The 21,883-nt window shown below is 40.0% G+C and overlaps 1 protein-coding gene across 1 annotated transcript; it reads right to left on the reverse strand.

The window, feature by feature from the left end:
* Positions 1-380: 380 nt before the first annotated feature.
* Positions 381-6,567, reverse strand: LOC136425830 (inactive pancreatic lipase-related protein 1-like). Its single transcript, XM_066414769.1, has 8 exons — positions 6,489-6,567; positions 5,297-5,595; positions 4,792-4,917; positions 4,150-4,252; positions 3,209-3,325; positions 2,865-2,981; positions 2,253-2,352; positions 381-540 (listed from the first exon to the last, which is right to left on the reverse strand). The coding sequence occupies exons 1-8, from the start codon at positions 6,565-6,567 to the stop codon at positions 381-383; spliced, it is 1,101 nt and encodes a 366-aa protein (XP_066270866.1).
* Between the last annotated feature and the right edge of the window lie 15,316 nt (positions 6,568-21,883).

Consider the following 21,883-nt stretch of genomic DNA (forward strand, 5'->3'; position numbering starts at 1 on the left):
TAAAATCTTAAAAGCAACCAAAGCAACATTAGGGCCAAGAAGGGAAATATGAAAAAGATGATCTTTCTGGTACTGACATTTTATCAACATTATTCAGCACATTCGCATAATAATTTTTTACTTCCTACCATTATTACCTTCGCAAAGAAGATTATATTTTCTGTAGTGTTTGTACTTTTTTACTTTTTTAAGCTCACGAGTTCATTTCCACACCACAACAATGTCGTCATCACTGTGAGCAACAAAGTAGTACCAGGAAAAATGGCAAATAGGATTTTACACACAATTTTTTTTCTTCGTTTTGATGCGAAATCTGACTACTATGTTTAGGTTTATGTTTATGTTTATGATCAAAATCTCATGGTTTAATACAATATAAATCATTCTAAATCGACGGAAGGGTGTTTACGGCAGAAGGGGTGTTTGTCGTTGGTGTTGAGGTAAAGTGACCCCCTGCCGCCATGTTTGTCCGCGTGGAACCCCATCACAGAACATCTGCCGTCACAGTCACTGCAGTCTCCAGCCTCGTAGTCGTCCCAGCTGAACACAGATAGAGACATTTGTTTATTTGTATAGAATTATTATTAGAAGGTAGCTTTGGTCATGAAAGCTTTGTACAAGCTCATATAAAATGTGGAGTTGTCAATAAACCTATAGTAAGTATTATGGACGAATTCACAATTGTCCTCTTGGACAAACCTTCTGAAACATTACATTACAAAAGCGAGAAGCCAAATCTGCTCACTAGAGTAATTAGATGTGCACTATGCACAATAATAACTAGGTCATTAAATCATTATCTTTAACCGCGAAAGCATATGATCGTATGAGTGGCAATTGACGCGCCCTTGCTACGTTAGGGTACATATGTTAAGTTGGCTAGCTTCGACAGTAGGCAGATGCCACCTTTTTGCTTTACCTTGATACCACATGCAGGATAGAAGGCGTCTGCCTGCTGTGTCCTGATCTTGTCTCCTTCATACTTGGGCCCTCCCCAGCGTTTGTCTAGCCTAGTTTTTAACTGGTTTACGCTCTACGAAGCAACCATTTTAGCAGGTAGGGAGTTCCAGCTTTAACAACCATTATAAATGTGACTTTAACAGGAAGGGAGTTCCAGCTTTAACAACCATTATAAATGTGACGTTAGCAGGTAGGGAGTTCCAGCTTAAACAACCTTATAAATGTGACGTTAGCAGGTAGGGAGTTCTAGCTTTAACAACCATTATAAATGCGACTTTAACAGGAAGGGAGTTCTAGCTTTAACAACCATTATAAATGTGACTTTAGTAGGTAGGGAGTTCTAGCTTTAACAACCATTATAAATGTGACGTTAGCAGGTAGGGAGTTCTAGCTTTAACAACCATTATAAATGTGACTTTAGTAGGTAGGGAGTTCTAGCTTTAACAACCATTATAAATGTGACGTTAGCAGGTAGGGAGTTCTAGCTTTAACAACCATTATAAATGTGACTTTAGCAGGTAGGGAGTTCTAGCTTTAACAACCATTATAAATGTGACGTTAGCAGGTAGGGAGTTCCAGCTTTAACAACCATTATAAATGTGACGTTAGCAGGTAGGGAGTTCCAGCTTTAACAACCATTATAAATGTGACGTTAGCAGGTAGGGAGTTCCAGCTTTAACAACCATTATAAATGTGACGTTAGCAGGTAGGGAGTTCTAGCTTTAACAACCATTATAAATGTGACTTTAGTAGGTAGGGAGTTCTAGCTTTAACAACCATTATAAATGTGACGTTAGCAGGTAGGGAGTTCTAGCTTTAACAACCATTATAAATGTGACGTTAGCAGGTAGGGAGTTCTAGCTTTAACAACCATTATAAATATGACTTTAGCAGGTAGGGAGTTCCAGCTTTAACAACCATTATAAATGTGACGTTAGCAGGTAGGGAGTTCCAGCTTTAACAACCATTCTAAATGTGACGTTAGCAGGTAGGGAGTTCTAGCTTTAACAACCATTATAAATGCGACTTTAACAGGAAGGGAGTTCTAGCTTTAACAACCATTATAAATCTGACTTTAGTAGGTAGGGAGTTCTAGCTTTAACAACCATTATAAATATGACTTTAGCAGGTAGGGAGTTCCAGCTTTAACAACCATTATAAATGTGACGTTAGCAGGTAGGGAGTTCCAGCTTTAACAACCATTCTAAATGTGACGTTAGCAGGTAGGGAGTTCCAGCTTTAACAACCATTATAAATATGCAGTGATGAAAAAAGGGCGGTGCCATCCTCACCTAGAGCAGGGGTACGCCGTGAACTGGCACGGGGAGTTGATGGACTCGGTAAACAGTTCTATAGCTCTGCTGTGGCTGCAGCTGAGGGCCCTCTCAGCCGCTACATCAGGGGAAAATAAGTAACTGAGAACTTCTTATCGTGCATTTATGGTTGAACATTGACCAAAGTGTCTTTGCTTAATGCGGCATAATCATGTGTTGTTTTTGATGTTGCAAAAAACATTTTAAAAATTTAAAAAAAAAACATGACCAAAGTGCTCTGTGTCTAAGTAAAATGCTGACTAACGCAAACCTTACACTCTACCTTTATATAACTCTGTGTCTGTGTCTTTATTTATACCCACGTGTACATTAACGCTTTATGTGTGAGTGAGTGAGTATATTTACGCTTTATGTGTCAAGGCTAACCAAAAAAAAAGAATTTTATCACAACATCAAAGATAACCACATGAAACGTAATATCAGCTTCCCACTCAAATCCCTGATTGAAGGAATGAATAACACAGCTTTTGTGCATAACTCTGTCAAATTGAATGTAATTAGGTTGTAGATCGGTGCTGGTGACTTAGGAAGGCACCTAAACGATTACAAGATCACAGCACAGTCTCTCACCCTGAAACCCGTCCGAGAAGATCTTAGACGGGATGCTCTCCGTGCCGCAACCGGGCTGACGCGCACCGCCTTCTGGGTAAAAGTCGACGTCACCAACCGGCTGGTCAAGCCCAAAGCCTGCCGGGAACGAAAAAAAACACGAAATTGTCAACACAACACATTTTTTCTTGTCGCGTTTTTTATGCGTTATATGATGCATGTACTTAAAAGCGATACTTGATGATTTAATTCCTAATCGACAGTTTCGAGTTTGACAAGTAGACAACTTTTGATCAAGTTAAATGTTAAGTATGAAATCATGTAACGTTTGAAGCTATATTTATAACTTTTACTGTCAGACCCACCTATAGTGAGAATACTGGAGCCATCAGTATGGATGATGTCCACAAACGCTGCGTCTTCTTGGTCGATTCTCACTAATGGGTCCGTGTGCTCAAACAGCGGCTCCGCGGGATCCAGGCCTAGTGGGGATTTTATTTTAATACTAGATTAATAGGGTGCCAATAGCAAGCTTGTAGCACTAGTGCAGAACTGTTAAAGGAGACCTAGCGTAGAGCTGTAGAGGGAGACCGCGAGAGGTCCCGGATGTAGTATGACCTAGAAACGAGGAGAGTCAAGATGTAGACAGGTTCATGTTGAACCTTCACATTGTGTGGGACCGTTTCGCACCGTAGCATAGATTAGCTAGAATACGTGCAGTCTAGAGTAGGAGGCCTGAAGTCCATTGTCACACGCTAAAAGACGCATCGCTATCCGATAAAGTATAGCTTATATGTGCAAAATTCAAGCTACATACATAGTTAGTGTTTGAACACAATCTAAACTAAATATGATGTATGTATATCGTAACCTGACTTCGAATAAACCACCAACTTAGAAACCAAGCAATGAAATAGATAAAAAGATGTGTCAGCACTGGTCAATTCCTTCATTTTCGTATTGGAATGAACTGAAGTAGTGTGTAAGATTGTTTCCCAGAAGAATGGACAACTAGTTACCTGTGATCCTGCCCAGACTGCCCAGTGAGTCCATGTCCCACGTACCATGTATGACATTATGTACATGTAGTTACCTGTGATCCTGCCCAGACTGCCCGGACCATGTCCCACGTACCACGTATGACATATATGTACATGTAGTTACCTGTGATCCTGCCCAGACTGCCCGGACCATGTCCCACGTACCACGTATGACATATATGTACATGAAGTTACCTGTGATCCTGCCCAGACTGCCCGGACCATGTCCCAAGTACCACGTATGACATATATGTACATGTAGTTACCTGTTATCCTGCCCAGACTGCCCAGACCATGTCCCACGTATCCAGCAGTGTGCGCGCCCAGGCTGTGCCCAATTATATGCATCTTGGTCCAGTCCGCTCGTGTCTGCATATCATAGGGAGCTAACATTACTTTTTTTCCAACAGTTATATTTTTCTTAAATAATTTGGACAAGATGAACATGTTGTTATTCACTAACATTGGCTATGGCTAATGGCTAAACAACACAATGGCATTAAAAATCTTTTGCTGATTATTCAAATAAACTTTGAGACCGTAATGATATTTATGGTACATTTTTGCACTTATCCTATTTTTTGCAATGGAATAGAATGGGAACAAATTGAGTAGAATAGCATAGAATAGAGTGGAATAGAATGTAATAGAGTAAAATGAAGTATGATAGAATAGAACAAAAAATACTACAATAAGAAAGACTAGAACATAATGGAATAGAATACAATAAATAAATAAAAAATAGAATAGAAAGAATAGAATACAATAGATTAAAAGTGAAATAAAACTACAATGAAAAAGACTAGAACATATTGAAATAGATTAGAATAAAATAAATAGAATAGAACTGAAAGAAAATAAAACAAAATAGAATGTTTTTATATAGTTCTAGTATTCCATGTGCTTACCCGGTTGTTGAGGTACCGGATAAGTCTCTCCGTCTCGGCGGCCACGACACGGGTGTTGGCGGCCGCCTGTGTGTAGGACCGGCTGGCTCCTTTCTTCCAGTCAACCACGATCACGTTATAATCACCCTGGTCCGAAAAACAGGAAACGTTAAATCTCTTCGTTTTTCATCCTTTCGGTTGTCTATTGCAAGAACAATCAATGTACATCTTTGACATGTATTTTTATCAATTGTTAGTACAAGTGGCTTGCTCGTTCCTGCCTAATACAATAACTCGATGACAAACGCATACAGTTCAGTTGGAGATGGCGGACTTCACTCCTTAATCCATATTGCTTTGCTCGTAGCTGAGAAGCACACACACACACAAACACACACACACACACACACACACACACACATACACACAAACACACACACACACACACACACACACACACATACAAACACACACACACGCACACACTTTAGTGACTTCCATTTTTTTAGCTTCAGAATGTTCTCACCTCTATAAGAAGTTCAGCTGTCAAGTCGTAGACCCACGACCCGTGCCCATTGCTCTGGAAACCGTGTATGATAAATTTCGTCTTTCTCCCTTCGTTAAAGGTGGAATTTTCCAGGAGATCGTCCCTTTCGGCCAGCAGTGTCTCCCTCTCCTCTGTCGTCGGGTTTTCTCTGGTGAAGAGCCCGAAAGTCGTGCCCACATCTGCTGGACTTTGCGGTAGGAGCGATAGGGGGCGCTGTGCACTAAAGAAAGGCGCGGCGTTGGAGAAGCATCCGAGGCCGTTGTAACATACCTCAAGGCCTTCCGCACATAAGAAATGACAAAATATCGTTAGACAAGTTACTACAGCGAAAACCCGGACAAGAGTGGGCAAAGTTTCTACAACAACATCGCAACATGGTAACGAGAGATGTTACTTTTGTTCGTACGTTTAATACAAATTCGTGCTCGATGTTACATTGCTCTCAAAAAATATACGTTTTGACATAAAACCCATAAAGCAGGGTAAAAGAAAAAAATCAGCGAACGAGAAAGGCGACATTTGAAATTTCAGATTATCCGGGTGTAATATTGGGGCACCGAAAAAAAGATATACATTATGGTACAAAAATGACCCAAAATGGCCACAATTAGTCGTTTTATTGTTACATATTAAACAAAACTGTTGATGGCTTCCTAGTTCCTAAATGCATATATCCAAGACACCCAGATACCAAATTTATGTTGATTGTAATACCAGGTCATAGGATGCAAAAATATACATTTTCGCTAAAAGGCAATTTCAAAATAGATGAAGACAACACCAACCTTTCTATATACATCTTATACCTGTTTTAATAGATTGTTGGCTAAAAGGCATGCCATATTCAAGAAAAATTAATGAAAAAGAAAAAGACCTATCTTTTAACCAAAGTTCAGGTCGCTTGACACATGGCCGAATCACAGCAGATTTGAATCGATTTGAAGATTTGATAGGAGAAGAAGAAAATTTGAAGATTTGACAGAAGAAAAAGAAGAAATATTAGGGAAAACAATATTTGTTCACCTTTGTCCACCCTATGGAGTAAAATAAAACAATGACAACACGCCTACGATGATGACCCGACCTTCTCTATCTATGATATTTAGAAATTAAAACATGTAGTATAACCTTATAAGGTCGACCAAAGTAAAGTAAGTAAGTATAACCTTACCTTGCGCATTTATTTTTGCAGTAGTCGAGACCAGAACCAGCGCCATCCACCAGAAACCAAATGTACACAAAGATGCCATCGTGTCAGCGAACACCACCTAAACAAAAATCTCTGATTAGGAATTGCATCAAAACAGTCTATGAGATGGCAGTTTTTCTGTTAGTACACGTACACAAATCGTTGACAAACGCATCTATGTCCTACCAATTCATACCAAAAGATGGCGCTGTGGAGCAGGTTTAACTCCAACACAATTTTGCTTGCGGCATTGACCCATGATACAAAAGGTTGGAAAGAATTTTAAAAAAAAAGCAAACTGCTGGAACGTTCAAGAGAGTCAAGCTTTTACTTGCATCATGGCCATGTGGACATACATGTATATACACTGTGTATTGCAACAAGAAAACCAATTGGCGGACGTACCAACTACCGAATATCTGAAACCAATTGAAAAAAATGATAGTCCACAAATTGCTAATCATCATAACTGACCAGTAATGGTCACCTCGAGGTTATAGAACGGTTTGCCTTGACGGAACGTGCATGTCTTAGTTTTAAAAGTTGGCCCTAACCACGGCATTATCCCATACAATAATGCTTGGTTAAACAGGACCTGTATTGGAGGGGCCACAAAAACGTAGTCAATGTACAGGGTGGTCGGTTGCCTTGGCACCAGCGAGTTCAAGGTCGGGTTTCGTGTCAGAGACCTTTTGTTTGTGTGACCTTCGTGCCTTAGTGTCTGTATCGACACACCAGTGTATCCTGCTCCATTACATGTGATATATATATATTATAAGCCAAAAGCATTGGTAGAGGCAGTATGACTGCGGTGATATTTATCTCTAATGTTTCATTAAGCCTGACTGAACTTTGTTTGAAAGGTGGGGGGAGGGGGGCTTGTTGTTTTCCCAGGCCATGTTGATAATGTATACATTACCATGTACGCTTAGTCAATGTAGGGGATAATGGCAAACGTGTCGAACATTGCGCGTTAAAGTTTCAAGACTGTGAAAAGTTCCGGCAGGTCTGCGCTTTCAGAAATGCCAACCGTGATCTCAAAAAAAGATCTAAACTAGAAACATTTGCGAGAAAACCATCGCTGAATCTCCGAGTTCATTGCTTAACCCCTATGTTACACGTATGGCACTGTTAGATCAACATCATGTATTCATCAGATGAAGAAAAAAAATACAAACTAAACCAGCAATCTTGTCAAAGTTGGTGCTTAATCGCTTATCGATAAAACCTTCGTGCTTGGCTAATGCTAACGTCATATCCGGGGACCGGCTGGGCTGTTTGCAAAAACGAGAAATAAGAAAAATAAAAAAAACAGCATATCAAAAAAAATACAATATATGGTTGGGAGTAGTCTTTTCATGTTTTGTGTCATTTGTTGACTTTTTGCACATATATTTTGTCATTTCCACAAGCTTCGGATTGGAAATGGGACCGTAGCATAATTTAGACATGCTTTTCTAGAACTTGCCAGGTTATCTACGCTCGAATCCTTGACCCACGTTATGACTTTCATTGTTGTCGGGGAAAAGGCTCTTATATAGCCATGCAAGTTCCTCAGACAAAACTGCCAATATACATCCATTAGCTTACAAAAAGGCCCAAGATACGTCCAAACAGCGGTACGGCTTGATGAAATAGGTCAAACATAATCCAGGTGAACGAATACAACATGGGTTTCGTCCCCCACCCCCCAAGACACACCAAAGTTATCAAAGCGTGTTTAATAATACTGCTTATAACCGATAGATGTAGTTTCAGGTATATATAAACGTGTGTGTGTGTGTGTGTGTGTGTGTGTGTGTGTGCGTGCGTGCGTGCGTGCGTGCGTGCGTGCGTGCGTGCGTGCGTGTGTGCGTGCGTGTGTGTACATGAAGAAGAAGAACTGTATTGCATGACTATTGTAGCAGGTACAAAGTATGGCAACAACAATAAACATAGAACAAGACATACGTTTGGAATAAGACTGTTCACTACAACAAGATTAATATCTTAGGTTTTACATAATTCAAGGTGGGCTAATTTTAAGTATCATTATTTTTCTAATAACAAAATCTTTTTTATATTTGCCTATTTTAACACTGTATGGGCTGTTGCATCTGAATATATAGTCAAATCTTTCTGTGGCATTGAGTGTCTTAAAATCTAAAGTACTTGAATTGAGAGAGGTGAATAACTCATGGCGTTGAGCATCATATTTAGGGCATTTCATAATGAAGTGAAACTCATCTTCAATTCTATTTGGACAGAATGGGCAAAACTTTTGGTCGGGAGCTACATCAAAGTATCTACCTGTTTCTATATTCAATCTATGGCTACCAATTCTTAACTGTGTTATCGCCTAACGGATTTCAACATTATTCACATCATGAAGGTATTTTTCTTGCAGATAATGATTTTTGGATTTTTGAAGAAGGGACAATTTGAATTATTGCTGACACAACTAAACCATGCTTGTGTGTGCGTTCGTGCGTGTGTGTGCGTTACTGCGTGGGTGTGCGTGTGCGCGCGCGTGTGTGCATGTGTGCGTGCGTGTGTGAGTCAGTTTGAGTCAGTATGCATGTGTGTGTGTGTGCGTGCGTGCGTGCTTGTAAGTGTGCGTGTCATAGTGTGTGTGTGTGTGTGTGTGATGCCTGTGTTTGCGTGTGTGTGTGTATGTGTGTTATGTGTGTGTGTGTGTGCGTGTGTGTGTGTGTATGTATGTGTACGGGTTTGTGGGTGGCTAATTTTTTTTCTGGAGTGACGAGAACCGTGTGTTCCCATTTACAGTGCAGGGAGATCGGAATGAAACCTGTCGCACGGCTGTCTGAGCTCTCCCTGTGAGCTGAAATGTCAACTTTGACAGATTTGATATTGATGGTTGTCGGTATCATCACGCCTATTGTTATGCAGGATATTTTTGTCGTCCAGATTAACCTTTCTGCCCTCTATCAGTGTAGAAGGTGCACTGAAGTGAGAGGCTATTCTATCATGTCGCGAAGATAACTATATTTTACAGACAAAGATGTGCACATAGATATTTTCAAAAGTTCACCTCGACGAGTGTCAAATACTGCTACTTGCATGCACTAGCTAAGGATTGATTGCGTTTTGGCGGATAACTAAAACACCGTGCATTACCTGTTTGTGATTGTAACATGAGTTTAAGTTACTTTGGGATTTACAAAGGCCGCGCCAACATAGACTGGTGTTTTGTTTATAAATCACCACAAAGCAGCTTAAATTACGTAAAAATGACCGCCTGTGTATCGCGTTATATTCGGTTAGTTACCTGCTGTAAGCACTTGCCCTGGCGCAATGGCAGGGCAGGGTATTTCCCCCAAGACCCATCGATCCTGATTTCGAATCTGGGGTCCCCTGGTTTGTCCCGTTGACGTTGTGCTTATAACACGAATTTCCAAATTTCGCTTCGGTCAGAATTAGTAACTAGGAGGGTGGTGCAATAAGAAACGCAATTTGTATCATATCAGGTTCCTTTTTGTATGAAATGAGTTGAAATTTGGCACAGATGTAAAGGAACATCTCGTCTTGAAACTGAAGTATGTCACTGAATTTTTCACATTTTTACAAGCGACTGAGTTGACTTTAAGTTAACCACACACAGCAATAGAGGTATATTTATGCTCTGGAAATCCAGCAGGACAAAGGTTAAGTCAGAATTCGGCGCGGCAAAAACGATAACGGACAGTAAGACGTCGGGAAAACATATATTTTACAAACCAGAATCGCCACTATAAAGAGGTATCAGTCAGTGCTCAGTTTGATTTGACAAACAGTGAATAAATGATCACACTATTACTTAGAAAGTAAAGAACTTGTCAATCTGAAGCGTCACGTTAAGATATTTCAGGCGGGAGCCGTACCTTTGTTTACCAGCCCAACCAGACGAGCGTCACGCCCCTAAAGTCTCAAACGTGTTCAAGCAAACAAAGCTTCGGTAGAAATGTCACAATCTTTTGCACAGCTTTCCGAGGACAGCTGATATCTCTGAAAATTCGTTCAATAATACACGATATAAACTAAGCAGCGGTAAAACGTGAAATCGGAAAAGATCAGGCTTTACTAAAAAGGTCAGGTAACATATATTCCTAATCGTTCCACAAAATGACGTGTCGCTCATTAAAAATCCTATTTATGGCCACTTTTACCGTCAGAATGGATACCGAAACGTGTTAGATGATAGTGTAAGTATAATAGATTAGGAAAATGCACATTAGTGACACAAGTACTTACAGTTATGTCTTGTTTGTCGACGAAGACGGTGTGTCAGCCAACTGTCCACTCTCCAACTTTACAGAACAACTGGGTGTCAAGCCTATTAATACACCCCTAGGTGTTTAGCATATTTATACCGTCTATTAATAGGATACGTCAACGTCACTCTAATCGACAATTATGATTGGTAAATATTTACGGCATTTCCAGCCATTGGCCATGCCGTCAGATCACGCCACCCTTAATTATCCACGACGTCAGATGTTTTGAAAGATATGATGCTTAAGATTGTCTGTACCATTCGGTGTCAGTACCGGGTAATTGGACAATTAGCTGGAGGTCATCTAGGTCCTAAAACGAGAGTTCAACAACCCGTATACAAAGGTGTAGCAAACCTTTTTAACACTTCGATGATGTCTTTGTTTCCATCCCGATTCATCTGGATTGGCAACCTCGCTTCGATCCCGCTACGACGTAAAATTTGACATAACGCTCAACGAATTTCACAGATAAAAAAACGAATGTTTTTACGCATCGTGTGTTGTCATTTCAGTCATACTTTTAAGTTCTGCATGAAATTCCAATTATGAAGTCAAGTGTTACACAAATTCTGAAAAGGGTATTTTCAAGACACAGGTACAGTGTAATTCTTCTTTTCAATTCTTTTACTCCGTGGCCAGCTAACTCCCCTGACATGTTATCTGTCTATTTGGCAAATTTCTACTATCTTTCAAGCGACCTGTGGAGCCTGGTAGAGGCTGCAACAAAGGTAAAGGTTCGGAGCATGCTAGCAGTTTATCCAAAGCAGTCAAATGTATAAATTGAATGTCTCAGTGTTATTCGCACGCGTTCGCCACAATATTTGTCTGCAACAACCCTCATTATCGACGAAGTTAGAAGGTGTGTTAGACAGATTTGATATTGATGGTCGCCCGCATGACCTGGTGTCAGACCACGGTGATTATACAATTATCTAGGAGAGGCAAGTAACCTTGCATTCAAATCGGGAGCTCAACAGCCCGGTATACAAATTATGTAGCAAACTTGTAAACACTTTTGATAATAGGATCGAATTACAAGATTTGTTCCTATTCTACAGCGCTGGGTGGTATTCTATTGCTTATAGTGCTACCATTATCTTCACCTTGATCCGCGGTAATTACAGTAACGCTGCTGATTCTATACCCTTAGGCGTTCAGTAAGGTAACATCTGGCGTAGTGAGTGGCATCTGTTGACATATTGAAAAGTAAAACAAGCTTGTTAAGTCTGTGGTTAACAAAGTATGCGACTTGACCACCATATTGAAAACTAAATTTTATGTTTTTGGGTAGGAACTAATTTTGATGAATGATTCTAATGACTCGAGACGGAATACACCCCGAATCGGTGCATTTAGTGGTGTAACGACCAATTGTCTTGGGGATCATTATATTTACCTTTTCAACGCATTCTACGTTTTTTTTCTTTTACCAATCTTACTTCATTTTGCTTGTCAATAAGTTCATTTCGCTAACACAATGCGATGGATTACCTGCCGATTCTACAGGGGACTGTTCACTTGAACTGGTAATGTGTGTTTAACAGCCTATTACCTTGATTGTCAGAACATTTCTGCATGAAAAGCACACTATTGTGTCTTACAAATACATATCACCTACTGATCCTAAACCACTCTTATGTCTATGTCATGTGCTTGTTATTGAGTTCGTCTCGTCCCGTACACGGTTGTTTCAGCCCCTTCCCACCATGCCTTGATGTGCAGTCAAGTGAGAATCACGCCGCAAAAGAAGCCGGCTGTGTAACTAGCTGTCAATTCTGACTGTAAGAATGTAATTATCATAAGTGATAAGTGTAATTTAATGATGCAGGTATATTGTCACTTAAAAAAAATTCTATTTTGTTCCTTTGCTAAGGTCAAGGTTCCAAACAGTTCATCCAAAGCAGTCAAATGTGTAAATTAAATGTCTCAGTCTCATTCGCACGCGTTCGCTACAATGTGTGTCTAAAACAACCCTCATTATGGACGAAAGTTAGAAGGTATGTTTGACAGATTTGATATTGATGGCCGCCCGCATGACCTGGTGTCAGGCCACTGTAATTATACAATTATCTAGGAGAGGCCAATTGCCTACATGCAACTTTGGTCAGCTATTACCTCGTGACCATGAATGAGAAAGTAAAGCAGTATCATTTCCTCAAATACCCACCAAGTGCCCTATCGTTTGAATGTAAAGTTTGAAAATTCCGATAAAGAGTTTGAATTTTAGAAGGGTGCAATACGTCTATAATGCTTTAAGTATGGGGGGGGGGGCGTAACTTTGGTCAGCTATTACTTCGTAAACATGAATGAGAAAATAAAGGAGTATCATTTCCTCAAATACCCACAAGTGCCCTATCGTTTGAATGTAAAGTTTGAAAATTCCGATAAAGAGATTGCATTTTAGAAGGGTGCAATACGTCTATAATGCTTTAAGTATGGGGTAGTGGGGGCGTAACTTTGTTCAGCTGTTAGTTCGTATCCATGAATGAGAAAGTAAAGCAGTATCATTTCCTCATATACCCACCAAGTGCCCTATCGTTTGAATGTGAAGTTTGAAAATTCCGATAAAGAGATTGAATTTTAGAAGGGTGCAACCCGTCTATAATGCTTTAAGTATAGGGTGGGGGCGTAACTTTGGTCAGCTATTACTTCGTAACCATGAATGAGAAAATAAAGCAGTATCATTTCCTCAAATACCCACCAAGTGCCCTATCGTTTGAATATAAAGTTTGAAAATTCCGATAAAGAGATTGAATTTTTGAAGGGTGCAATTCGTCTATAATGCTTTAAGTATAGTATGGGGGGATTGGCGTAACTTTGGTCAGCTATTACTTCGTAACCATGAATGAGAAAGTAAAGCAGTATCATTTCCTCAAATACCCACCAAGTGCCCTATCGTTTGAATGTACAGTTTGAAAATTCCGATAATGAGATTGAATTTTAGAAGTTGCAATTCGTCTATAATGCTTTAAGTATGGGGTGGGGACGTAACTTTTGTCAGCTATTACTTTGTAACCGTGTATGAGAAAGTAAAACAGTATCATTTCCTCAAATACCCACCAAGTGCCCTATCGTTTGAATGTATAGTTTGAAAATTCCGATAAAGAGATTGAATTTTGAAGGGTGCAAGTCGTCTATAATGCTTTAAGTATAGTATGGGGGGGCGTAACTTTGGTCAGCTATTACTTCGTAACCATGAATGAGAAAGTAAAGCAGTATCATTTCCTCAAATACCCACCAAGTGCCCTATCGTTTGAATGTACAGTTTGAATATTCCGATAAAGAGATTGAATTTTAGAAGTTGCAATTCGTCTAAAATGCTTTAAGTATGGGGTGGGGGGGGGGGGGGACGTAACTTTTGTCAGCTATTACTTTGTAACCGCGAATGAGAAAGTAAAGCAGTATCATTTCCAAGGTAACATCTGACTTTGTGACTGACATATGTTGGCATATCTTACACCGTTTTCAAAAGTAAAACAAGCTTGTTATGTCTGTGGTTAACAAAGTATGCTACTTGACCACCATGTTGGAAATTGAATTTTTTGTTTTTGGGATGGAACTAATTTTGATAAATGGTTTTAATCAATCGAGACAGAATACACCCCGAAGCGGTGCATTTAGTGGTTTCCCGAGCAATTTTCAAGGGGACCATTCGCAAATACTTCCAACATTTGAGATTACACAATTTTATAGCTTATCGAATCTCTGTATCCAATGCACAATGTATTACCTTTTCATTGCATTGTACGTTTAGTTATTTTACCAATCTTATTTTATTTTGCTTGTCAATAAGTTCATTTCGCCGATAACACAAAGCGGTCGATTCTACAGGGGACTGTTCACTTAAACTGGTAACATGTGGTTTAATACAGCCTATTACCCTGATTGTCAGTACATTTCTGCATGACAAGCGTACATTTCATCTACTGATTCTACACCGCACTGATATGACCGTGCGTCTTAGTGAGTTCCTCTTGTCACTTACACGGTTGTTTCTGCCCATTTCCGCCATGTTTTGAGATTCAGTCTTGCGAGATTCACACCGCAAAGGAAGCCGGCTGTGTCAACTAGCTGTCAACTCGCTTGATGTTCAGCATGTCAATATAACGTTGGGTAACATAAATTCGCGGGGTACTTAAATTCGGGATTTTTCGAAAACGGGGTATTTAGGGATATGTGCTAGATGCAACATAAGTAATACCGCTAGAAATGCAAACCTGACAGACTTACGTATTCAGAACACTGTCTGAAAAACTTCGATAAGCATGGATTGTAAGGCGACGAGGTCAAAAAATCTCCGTCCCTTATTGGAACAGCTTCGTGGGAGAATCCGCTTCCTGCTAAACACAATTATTTACAAGACAACTTATTACAATCTCTTTTGCTAACCTGCAACTGGATTATAAGTGTGATTAATCATCAAAACTCCTCACTGTTGCTACACTCTACGGCACGTGTATTTTCCCGCCGCCATATTGTTAACCAGAATCCTGTTGTCAAGCAGACGACAAAGGTTTGTGAGGAACACTTTTTTGTCTAAATGCTGCGTGTGATAGTGGACTGAGGAAGATATTTTCCTCAAAGTTTGCTCCTAACACAACAAGGAACACATGGACATAGTAGTATTACCATTGCTACGGCATCCAGCTAACTTGCCATGAATAATGTAACGTTACACGTTGCCCGATGATGACGATGGGCCGACTTTGAGTGAAGTTCAACCGACTCAACACACGGCTTGTTCCCGAACTGGCCTGATGTGTGCGGTACGGCCGTTTTTTCGTGTATTTTTTTTACTTGGACACGTCTATATCCATAGCACTCTCATCAAGCTAAGGATGGAAAGAATAGCTGCTGTATAAAATGTGATTAGCGGTAAGATATTCAAGACGATTCTTCTCTCCCGAATTAATGTGCCCCCCTGTCCGACAGCACTGTCATTCTGCGTGCGGCGGACGGTAGTTTTAAGTTGAAATATTATGGTGTCAGCACGACTAGAGACAAAATCTACCATATATATGATTAGTGCAAAGATAGTACATGATACTGACAGAATTATAGTAAAAAAGGATGGTTTATTGTTCTGCTAGATTGATTTCAGTCAACCATTATCGGAAAAATCCCGAATTTATGTTACCCAACGTTATAGCTCCTATTAATAGGACCGGTGTAAACGTTATTCTAGTGGACAATTGTGATTGGTCAAATTGACTTTTTCAAGCATCGGCCATGATGTCAGATCACGCCACCCCTAATTTTCTACGACGTCAGATGATATTTGGTAAGATACCAGATTAAAGGTTGCCTCTATAATGCAGGGTCTGTAGCGGGTAATTTGACAATTAACTGGGAGACTTAGGTCACATAGGCCTTTAAACGTGAGTTCAACAACCCGGTATACAGATGGTGTAGAAAACCTTGTAAACACCTGTAGATGACTTTTTTACACCCCCATAAATTTGCGACGTAACCACCATCCTGCTACGTCGTAGAATATGAGAGAGCGTTCGACGAATTTTAAAGATGAAAAACGAATCTGATTACTCTTATTGTGTTTTATTGTCTATTCAACCACACTCACGATATTCCAAATATGAAGTCAATTGTTACACAAATACATAGTTGCAGCGAGAGCGCCTTGAAGGTGGAATTTGGGCCCTAACGTTACATATATTGCTAAAGATGTTTTAAGCGAGTAACTGCCGATTTTACATTTTCATGCTTTTTTTTCTTGTCTACTAAAAAACCTTATCAAGATCAAAGCACGTGGGGTGGGGGCGGTTACTCTCGGGGCGGTCTTTCCTCCTCTCACCCGTAACTAGTGGTACCTATGCTTCTCTCGTCTCACCTCTAATTCTTATAGTCTTAGATGTTCTTTAACGTTTTTCTTTCGACAATATACAAGAAAGTGATTGGTTTATGTCTCTGTCTACTGAGCGGGCGAATTGACTACCAACCTATAGCTAACACCGTATTGTTGTCTCACTCCCTCTCTACCATGCGGGAAGCACATAGGTGAGTTCACAAAGAATATATTACAGTGACTCCCAAAACTTGAAAACTTTCAAACACGACAAAGATACGCACCTGTAGGTACTGAGAGTGAACATGATGCCATTCGTTATATTAAAAGAAACAAATGTGAATCAAACATAATTTAGAAATTATCATAATTGATAAGATTGATTTAGAGATGAAGGTACACTGGCAACTTCTTTAAATTCTATTTTGTAACTCTACAAAGGTAAAGGTTCCAAGCAGTTTATTTTAAGCAGTCAAATGTATAAATTGAATGTCTCAGTCGCACACGGTCGCCACCATGTTTGTCTACAATAAGTCTCATTATCGACGAAGTTAGATGATATTTTGACAGATTTGATATTGATGGTTGTCCGCATGACCTGGTGTCAGAACACAGTAATTACACAATTATCTAGGAGAGGCGAATGACCTTGCCTTCAAATCGGGATCTCAACAACTCCGTATACAAATTATGTAGCAAAGTTTGTAAAAACTTGTGATATGGAGATTGATTACAAAATTTGTAGTAGTGCTACCTTTTTCTTAACCTTGATCCTCGGTAATTACAGTTACTTTTGTAATAGTGCTCTCTCTATACCCTTAGGCCTTTAGTAAGGTGATACCCGACCCAGTGAGTGACATCTGTTGGCATAGCTAACATCGTTTACAAAAGTAAAACAGCCTTGTTATATATTTGGTTAACAAAGTATGAGACTAGACCAACGTGTTGAAAACTTAATTTGTTTAATGCCGATGGGATGGAACTTATATTTTATGAACGATTCTATCAAGACAGAGTATACCCTAAAGCGGTGCATTTGGTGGGTAGCCAACCATTGACAAACACTTCTAACATCTGAGGATACAAAATTTCATAGTTTATTGAATCATTGTACACGATGCACAGTTTATTATCTTTTCAACGAATTGTACCCTTTGTTCTTTTACCAATCCTATTTCATCTTGTTGTTAATGATTTCACTTCGTCGCTGACACGAAGCGGTGGATTTCCTGTTAATTCTACAGGGGACTGTTCATTTAAACTAGCAACATTGGGTTTTACACAGCTACAGCCTACCACGATTGTCACAGTTAAATTTGTCACATGTCTGCTTATAATGCACAGTTTTATGTGTTTCAAATGCATTTGATCTACTGATCCTACACCATACTTATGTGACCGTGCTTCTTAGTTAGTTCGTATCGTCCCGTACACGGTTGTTTCTGCCCCTCCCCGCCATGTATTGAGGTGCAGTCAGGTGAGAATCACGCCTCAGAAGGAGTCGGCTGTGTCAACTAGATGTCAACTCGCTGACTGTAAGGACCTGGATGCCCAGGTTACACCGGCCCTCAAAGTTGGTATAAAATCGTGTAGAAATTTATTTAAACCTTTGTTGATTAGATTGTTTACATGATATGTTTTCTAAATCAAATGTTGGCATGTGATTTTCTAATTCTAACACTATCATCGCAGTAAACATGACCCAGAATTGATACACTTATTTAGATCTCACTGGTTTTCGAGAGCTTTAGGCGTTCGTTAAGGTCACACCTGGCGTTTGACGGAGTGCCGTCGGTTGGCACATGTATGGAAAAAGTTCAAGAAAGTGGCATTTTGATGCTTATGTCTGTTTTCTACATTGCATATGACGTGACAATGATTAATATTGCGACTTTTGTTTGTGTGTATGCTTCACTGTTCACAAAAACTGCCAACACAAAAGGTAACACATCGTGTCTATAATGTCGCAATTTAAAACATCTTTGTATACATTTGAACTTTTCGTAAGTCTCCAACGTATTTCCTATTGTTTTATACCGAGTGTATGTCACGTCGCTTGTCAGTGAGTTCCTCTCTCCCCTTAGAAGGTTATTTTTGCCTCTTCCCACCATGTGTTTAGGTGCAGTCGGGTGAGAATCTCGCCACGAAACATGTCGAGTCAGTAGTGACTGATATTGCAAGCATTCAAACTCATGTACAATCTGACCATGAAAAAAAAAACACGTATGTACACAGGCTAGGCCGAACGTGTCGACTGTTGTAACGCTTACGTTATATAACTTGTTAGAAAATATAGCGGGATAGTTTAGGAAGGGCATTTAGGGTGTGTAAAGCTTTTAAGATAATTTGTTTGATCATAGACATAGGACTCCGAATCCATATACAGATATATCCCTTGTTTGTCAGTAGAACACTCCTCTGTTAACATTGCATCTTTGTAGCGAGACAAAAGATATAATATTTTGCTCACCCAGTCTATGTTGAATATTTTGAGAGAGAACAAATCAGACAGAAGGCTAGCATGTTCTTACCCCTTTCAGGGCACATACCAGAGTCAGACTTACCTATAGGAAGTAATGTTTTAATGCACTGAAACAAAGTTACTTACTGACATTGCAAGCCCCCCAAATTCTTATGCACCAGAAAGCCACAGCTGTCTAAAATCATGCAAATAAAACAGATATTTGACCAGCTCGATCGCTCAGGACAGCTGACAGAAGAAAACGAACCCCAACTTTGACCTACTTCTAAGCTGGAGAAGTCCACTCAGAGCATGTGAAACCAAACAACTAAGATATCTCCTTACGCCAACTCAATTACTGAAACGTACAAATTTGACCAAACTGGGAAAGCTTAGACCCTACCTGTTTCTTCTAGTCCCAAAGTCTCAAAAAATGGACCAAAATTGTAGAGAAAAGGAAGGCTCTTCAAAGGTTTAGTGAAGGGACTAATAAACGTGTGCACTTCACTGCGCAACTCAACAATGACGTCAGCCCTTCTTCACGATAGTTCAAAAGTTTTCGATTTGACTGATTCGATATAGATTTGTGTGACGTCAGTGGCCTAGCAGTTACACTATCGGACTCAGGGTCGAGAGGTCAGACGTTGTGAGTTTGGGAAAGACATGCATTACTCCACCCAGGTGTGAACGGGTCGTATTGAGGTCACCTGGTGGCGCCGAATGGCAGCGGTGCAGACCCTTGCGACACTTTCACAAAGTGCAAGTGTGGAGCATATATCTATGTCAACTAATATACTATATGTAAATTGTAGATTTTTGTGTAATCAATTTAATTATTTACTACGTCACTCAAGAAGTCTAGTACCATTTAGGTAATTGAAATCTAGTTTGCATGTATTCCTAGTGCAACAACTTTACAGTTGAGGGAATCAGTAATCAGTCCCTAGATCGACCCTCACCCCATAGCTGATCTGCCTGGTCCTCTAAACTGTCGTCCCGTCTGAAGTCCTTAATGTTTGTTGACTGGAATCCATACAGACTTTTTGAATCCAACCTTAATAGAATCAAGCTGATACATTCTTGTCAACCTTATAGACCTTGTCAGAGTTTCAGTGGAAGTTACAGATTCGGGCTCAGGGCAGGGTGTATCATATACAGACGACTTTACATGCATGGCTAACATCATCAATTGCACAGAGCACTTATAGCTAATATACTAGGATGATAACATTCTGTATTATTTGGACTAATTTTTGAAAGAAACTGTCATGAAATATCGTGTAAGAAACGTAACAATCACCCGACACACGGTTAGATCTATACGCTTATAATCTAGTGAATCCGGCGTGACGACGTCAAATGGAAAAGTAGACTCAAGGTAAAGTTACATACAGCTCATGTCCATGGAGTAACTGTTAGAAACGCACATACCTAGACGATTTCTCACTCAGATATTAGAGACTTTATCAAAGTCACTGCGTTACCAAAAATTAATCATTCCATCTATCCCTCTATCCATTGTCCACTATCCATTCTTTCTCCATATACTCTTCTCATCGGTCCATGTACCCCCCCCCCCCTTACCTAGTTACGTAATTCGTCCACCCATCCGCCCATCAATCCACCCACCCGCGTATCCACCCACCATTCCATCCATACATAAACAAACACATGCAAAACTATATACGTGTTACAAATACATACTCACTCAAGCCAACCCATCCATCCATCTATAGCTACCTGCCGATTTTTCAATCCATCCATCCACCAATTAATCAACCAACCAACCAACCAACCAATCAATCCATCAAAGCATCTGTCCAGATACCCCCGCTCCACCACTAACCATTCATCCATCCGCCATTTATGCCCCGTGAATTATTTTATCTATCCTCTCCCTCCAACCCTCTGTCCATCCTCCATTCATCAGTCCATCCATTCACTCATCCTTCCTCCTTGAATAAGTATATTCACTTTCCAATCGACTACCTCTCTATACCTATATCTGTGCCATCCACCCAAAAGACACCAATCCTACGTTTAGCAGTCTATCCATCCATCCGTCCGTCTATGAATTCTCTCATCACCTATCCACCATCAAATCGGTGCATCCATCTGTTTATCCATCCGCCCCTTAGAAATTCACCCATCCATCCTCCTATCTTCGTCATCCAGCTACCTTCTTTTCGTCTTTCCGCCATCCCTCATTCAGTCAATCAATCAATCAATCCTTCACACATCCATTCTTTATCAGTCTGTCCATCGATCATTCTGAACGTATTGTAAGTTTCAGTTTACAAACTGTAACTTGTTTGGCGGACCAACTTCTACGGTATGTTATCCGTATATTTTTTCAGCGACCTGTGGAGCCTGGTAAAGACATTCCCACTGCATACCCTATCTATCCGATTTCTTCATCCCTCTCCACTCATCACTTCTTCCTCCTTCCACCAGTCTATTATTCTAACCATCCGTCTATCAATGTATTCCCCATTCATACGTACGCTCCATTCATCGATCCAGCCATTCAACAACCAATCAGTTAATCAATCAATCAATCGATCAATCAATCAATCAACCAATCATTCAATCAATCGATCCTCTCATCGATCTGGCTTTTTCTCAATTGACCTACCGCCCGTGGTCCCATCAGCGAACATCGATTTTCCATCCATTCTACCTGTATCCCTACATCTAAACTCAACTCTTAATCTCTCTATCTATTCTCCAACCGTCATTTCTTTCATCCTCCATCCACCCATTTATAATTTTCATTTGCCTATCAATCGATCGATCGATCCATTCAAAACTTTCCATCTCATTGGTCTCAATTTCCCAACTAAAGTCGCATCGTCTTTGA

Source organism: Branchiostoma lanceolatum, chromosome 19 (assembly GCF_035083965.1).
Source record: "Branchiostoma lanceolatum isolate klBraLanc5 chromosome 19, klBraLanc5.hap2, whole genome shotgun sequence".
NCBI classification, from domain to species: Eukaryota; Metazoa; Chordata; class Leptocardii; order Amphioxiformes; family Branchiostomatidae; genus Branchiostoma; species Branchiostoma lanceolatum.